Below are 5,992 nucleotides of genomic sequence, written 5' to 3' on the forward strand. Positions count from 1 at the left end.
GGTCTTTGCGCCTCCGCTGGAGCGCCCGGAGCGGTAGCGCGCGCAAAAAAACACTGATTTTTTAGCGCGGCGCTTATATAGCGCGGCTGTTGGAGATGCTCTTAGGTGACAACTCCATCAGCAGCCAGGTATGCATCTCTCTCTCTCTCTCTCTCTCTCTCTCTCTCTCCTAGAGTTAGATTTTTCAAAACTCGAACTTTCAAATTTCAATGGGCACCACACAACCCTACTAGCTTGCTCCACTATCTCAGCCACCGAGCATGAGGGCCGAAGAAAAATGATGAGGGAGGCGTCGCGGTCGTCAACGCTCTCCATATCCGCCGACGCCGGAGCAGCTAGCTCGTCTTTGTCAGAAGTGCACAAGCACGCGCACGCACGCACACAACTGTAAACCAATACAAATGCAAACAAGACCAGCGAGTAAACATCAATGCACGTTTCATATAACCTTTTGTTACACCCACACGTTCTATATATAGTCAAACCAACATGAATGAAAAAAAAAACATGCATACATTTGAGTATCATATCTGTTTATTACATTTGCCCATATAGCCAAACCAACATTTAATGCAGACAAAGACCAACATGAATACATGCTGCAAACCGCAAAAGCAATATAGATTGACCCTGAGATGCATGAGAAGTATGCACCCCACGTTGATCGTTGGTAAGTAGGAACATTGAGAGCATGCTATATCCATGCATGTGTATATAACTATATATAGTGTAGTAGTCCGCGTTGACTGACGTAACGATCCGAAAAGTCATGCTTGTGACGCACTGAAAGATCTAGCTCTCATCTATCATAAGTGCATGCTGGTCAGAGTTAATGGTGTAGGTGTCTTGTTGTGCTGAGGGCACCGAAGTGTTCACCAAGTAGTTCAGGTCAGGCAACGGCTCGTCACGTTCCAAGACCTCCATTGCTTTCCTAACGGTAGGCCTCATGGAACTGTCAAGAAGAGAACACCAGAGTCCCAGGATAGCCACGCGCTGCATCTGCCTCTTGTCCAAGTCGTCGCCGCCATGAAGCCTTCCATCTGCAGCCTCCATGACCTTTCCTCTTATGTACAACTCCCAGACTTGCTCCCTCGACTTCCCTGTGCATACAATGTCTAGCAGGACGATTCCGAAGCTGTAGACATCGGAGCTCGGGTAGAACTTTACTTTTCCAACTTTCCTGCATTCTGGATCTATGTACCCTTCTGTCCCTATGGCGTTTGTCAATAATGTTGCATTGTCCTGGTTGCCGATCCTCGACAACCCGAAGTCAGCAAGCTTGGCGTTGAAATTGTTGTCTAGGAGTATGTTGCTTGGTTTGATATCTCTATGCAGAATATAAGGAGCACAATCATGGTGGAGGTAAATAAGAGCAGAGCCAATGTCTTTGATGATTTGGTACCTGACAAACAGACGGGCAAATTAATGAATAACATTACCATCCGTTTTAATCCCCTCAAAAAATATAAGAAAGACAAAAAATGAATGGTACATAGTAGTACCTTGTTGGCCATGCTATCACTTGCTCACTCTCACGTAGGTGGTAATGCAGATTACCATTAGGCACCAGTTCATAGACAAGGAAGAGCTCGTCATCTTTCTTCTTCCTGGAGGACCAACACATGAAATCAAGCATGTTTTGGCTGTTTTCTTTGCAGCACCAACCTTTCAGTTTGATGAGATTCTTGTGCTTTGCTGCACTAATGGTGCTCATCTCCGCGACGAAGTCAAGATTTCCTCCCCTTGGCTCATTCAAGATTTTCTTTACAGCCACCTGACCGCTGTCTGATTCCTTCGGTTCGATGTTCGATGACGCACCCGATTCCATGGAGGACAATGCATCCGGTTCTCTCGAGTGCACAACTGATGATGATGATGATGATGATGATCCCTTGGAGATCAAGGTACCCCTATAGACTACTCCAAAGGCACCTCGCCCAATAACCCTCTCCCCTGAGAAGTTGTCCGTTGCAACAACCAGATCACGGTAGTCGAACTGTCTAGGTCCTCCAGTTCGTGTCACAAAATCATGGCTTTTAGTGCTCTTTTTCCACCTGAAGCACGAGAGGATACACCAAACCACAACCACCAATGCCACAGCTCCTCCAATTGACCCTCCAATTATCGCTGGCTTCATCTCTTTACCTGCATGCGTGCAAATAGCTCTAGCTATTAATTAATAATGTTAATTCAGTTGTCCAAGTTAATTTTCCTCTTCCGTATTAATAGATACTTACCTCCATACTATGAATATCAAAGCTTAGAGATTAAATTTTAGATAAAACAATGAGTCCCGTATCCATATTTTCGTAAAAGAAATGGGTAGATGCACATCTCTTAACTGCAGATTCTGATATGCATTCCGGTGGCCATCCTTCTCCCATTAGTTTCATCCTACTCATGACAGAGTGCTTGAAATCCATGGAATTCCGCGTTGACAGTAGAGACACCTAAGTGGACAACGTGGTTGAAATCTAAGAAGATGCTCTATCGAGATCTATATTTGTGTGCTTCGAGAAGAGGAACCAAGGAGCTTGGGATGCTATGGATGGGAGCCCACAAAGTAGGGTGGAAGGAGGACGCAAAATAGATCCATATCGCTGACAAGAGTGGTTAGCAGTGGCAGGGGGTGAGGGAGTTGTGCGGTCATTGTCTCTATGGAGATGCAGGCCAGAAGAAGCTAGAGGTGACGAGAGAGGATTTTCTAGCGGAACAGGTCTCTACCGGTGTCCTCCTAGCCAATCAAAGTATGTGTGTTCACGTTCACATATCACATACGAAGTATTTGATTCATTTCCTTCATATATATGATTTCTCCTTTCTTCCTAGGACCCACCCACTGTTTAGGAGCAGGACTTTATTGCACTCAACATATTTTATTCTTTCACCTAACTATACATCCAATCATACTTTTTGTTTGATGCTACAGTGTGTAACACTTTTAACTTTTGAACCAATGATCTAATTTACAATCCGTTTGCAGATTTGTGTTCATGATATTCAAATCTTTAAAATAAGATGAAAGTTGCACATGTTTTGAGCAAGTGTACATTCAGATTTTGATATGATAATGAAACTCATATGAAATATGAATGATATAATAATGAAACTCGAATGATCAAATATTGAAAACATACTAAAGAGAATGTAATAAACCATAATAAAACTTATAACAAATCTGGGATAAAAATTTGATGAATTTTGGAATGAAAAAATAACAAAAAACTTGCAAAACGGAACGTATCAGAAAATAATGGCAATAAAATTGCAATGTCACGGAAATGGAATTGTATTTAAAATATGTGAAGATAATACTTTTAGAGCCCAACAAAACCATGAAAGATAATGTAACAAGATGATAGGATTTTTTTTTTGAAAGTTGTAATAGTAGAAATAAAACCTGAGTGAAATCATACTAAAATCCGGAATGAAAAAGCAATGAAAACATGTAACTAAAAAATAGGGAAACATGCAAAAAATGATGAAATACATGTGAAATAGTTTCATGTAAATTTCAATGTAGTTTCATAATTTGGAATTGGTATTGTTTCAAATGTATTCAATATTGTTACTGTTTTTAAAATTTAAATATTATGAATACTAATATCCAAACAGTTTGTCTATCTGATATTTGGTTCAAAAGATATAGCGGGTGGGTGAGATGTAAAACGATCTTTTGACTCCAAACATACCCATTAGTTACTCTGCTGTGGGGCCTCCTCACTAGTTATCCCACACGTGACATACGTGGGTAAGAAATGTAGATGGGTTGAAGAAGAGAGAAGGTAGTATGACGTATATGTATCATACAATGCATGACATAGCAACTAATACATTAATATGTGTACACATCCCAACAATGATGGACGGCAGCAACATGTCCAGTAGAAATTGGTTCCGCTAAAAAATATTTTCATTATAGGTGGATTGATACAACAAATCTATGTCTGGAAGCTAGAGGTGCAGTCATTGTCTCATTGTCTCGTTGTCTCTATGCATGCATGCCCTTTTATCCATATGAGGGGATTTGTCCCATGCAGGTGCGCGGGCACCGAGTTCCTTTCATGTGCTTTTCTTTTGCTGCGATTTTTAATCTTTCATATCTTTTGAATGAAAAGTTTAAATTACGTTCTATTTTCATATCCGTGTTTCTCGTGACCAAGGCTTTCAAATAAGATCCATTTTGAATATGTTTTGTTGAGTTTTTCTAAAATAAGTTTTAACAATTGAATCTTAGTACGGGCGACCAATAAAATCACAAATTTAGTACCTGTGACCAACAAATATTATTATTTTTGCTTAAAGTTTCACCTCTGAAACTTGATACAAACAGCCTAGAAAATCATAAATTTCCACTGAAAATCGTAAGTTTTAACTATTAAAACCTAGAACTTACGTGTCCTCGTGCGGATCTAACTACTTTGCGAATCGCGAGGCAATCGGATGTATGGTCAGGCAGGGCTAGGCAGGTGCGTGACGCCGCACCTGCGTGCCAGTGCGAATTTCCACTTTATCTAGTGGCAAAAAATGTTTCGAAGTTTATATTTTATGTGTGTGTGTGTGTGTGTGAAAAGATATCTTATGAGAAGTTATGATTTTGTTCAGTGCAACATAGAATACATGTTACTCTGTTACTTGTAGTTAAATATATGGCCGAATTTTGGTTTGATTTATCATGTTTTCCCAGCGATTGCGTTGAATTGAACAAATAAGTAAATAACTGTGTATAAGAGTAATACCTTTGTGGGGCAGAGCAAGGGACGAGTTGAAGGACCACGAGTGTATCCCATTTTGCGCCATGCTGTCGCCGGTGGCCCCAGAAATCCCCACAGCCACTAGAGCCGGGAACATGGTGTTGAGCGGCTCGTGTAACTGCTTGCTCACCTGAACGGGGGGATAGTTACCAGCGTCATCGGACAGGTCGGCGACAAGCACCTGGGTGGTGCTGTTAAAGGTGATGATGGCCGTCATGGAGTTGCCGTAACTGATGTTGAAGCTCGTCAAGCTTGTTGTGTTCAGCGAGATCATGGAGTTGATGTCGATGCCGATGTGGTCGTAGTTGCCGTAGGGGTCCCAGGTGTCGTGGAACGTGTCGAACTCCACGGCCAAAAACTGGTCGGTGCCCAAGGCGGTCAGGCAATTGCTGCCGCCTCCATCTAGGGACGTGAGGCCGAGGCAGCCCCACGAGGACGAAGGAATCGTGGAATTGAAATAGGCGAGGAAGAAAGCCATGCCATCTCCCCTGGTAGCGTAGTTGTCGGTGGAGATGTTGAAGGTGAATCTCGTTTGGAAGCTGGCCACCTCTCCGGTGGCGCTGTCGTACAAGGGCACGGGGTGCCCGTACGACACGCGTCCCACATTATCGCAACCTTCGGTGTTGCAGGTGAGGTCGACCTGGTTGGTGTGGGCGGCGGCGTCGCCCTCGAACTTGAGGTCATCATGGCGGTAGTTGGATTTGTCGGTGAAGTCGAAGCTGAACGAGAAGGCATCTGCGACTACAGCGGGAGGGGGGAGGGCATCGGCGGGCGGAGCGAGAGGGGTAGGAGGGGCCACTGTCACTGGAGCGGGAGCCGGAGCGGGGGCGGGGACGGGAGATTGGGCTCCAGATAGGTGCAAGCCAGCGATGAGGAGAAGGAGAAGGCGGAGGAGGAGGAGGTGGGCGCTGCTTCTGCTTGCAGCAGGCGAGCCCATGGCCACAATGAGTCAATGACTGACTGGAGTAGTACTGACGTGGTGAGATTAACTGCTCGATCGGCGACGAGCATTTTATAGGCGACGGCGGGACGCATCAACGCCAACTCGCCAACCGACGCCATGACAACCGCACGGCTCGGCTGCTCCGGTGAGTCGCATTGCCTCCTTGGTCCAAGTCGTCGGCAGTCGCCGGCCGATCTGACGCGGCAACTCTTGGAGTCACCTCCGTGACACCATCGGCCAGCCTGTCCGTCAACCTCAGAACGAACAGTCCACTCGGACGAGTGTGCATGCTCAG

At 44.5% G+C, this 5,992-nt stretch overlaps 1 protein-coding gene across 1 annotated transcript; it reads right to left on the reverse strand.

The window, feature by feature from the left end:
• Positions 1 to 583: 583 nt before the first annotated feature.
• On the reverse strand, positions 584 to 5,691 carry LOC123048195 (L-type lectin-domain containing receptor kinase IX.1). Its single transcript, XM_044471346.1, has 3 exons — positions 4,740 to 5,691; positions 1,503 to 2,145; positions 584 to 1,402 (listed from the first exon to the last, which is right to left on the reverse strand). Exons 1-3 carry the CDS (start codon positions 5,689 to 5,691, stop codon positions 793 to 795), a joined length of 2,205 nt encoding a protein of 734 aa, XP_044327281.1. The 3' UTR covers positions 584 to 792.
• Between the last annotated feature and the right edge of the window lie 301 nt (positions 5,692 to 5,992).

Source organism: Triticum aestivum, chromosome 2D (assembly GCF_018294505.1).
Source record: "Triticum aestivum cultivar Chinese Spring chromosome 2D, IWGSC CS RefSeq v2.1, whole genome shotgun sequence".
Taxonomy (NCBI): Eukaryota; Viridiplantae; Streptophyta; class Magnoliopsida; order Poales; family Poaceae; genus Triticum; species Triticum aestivum.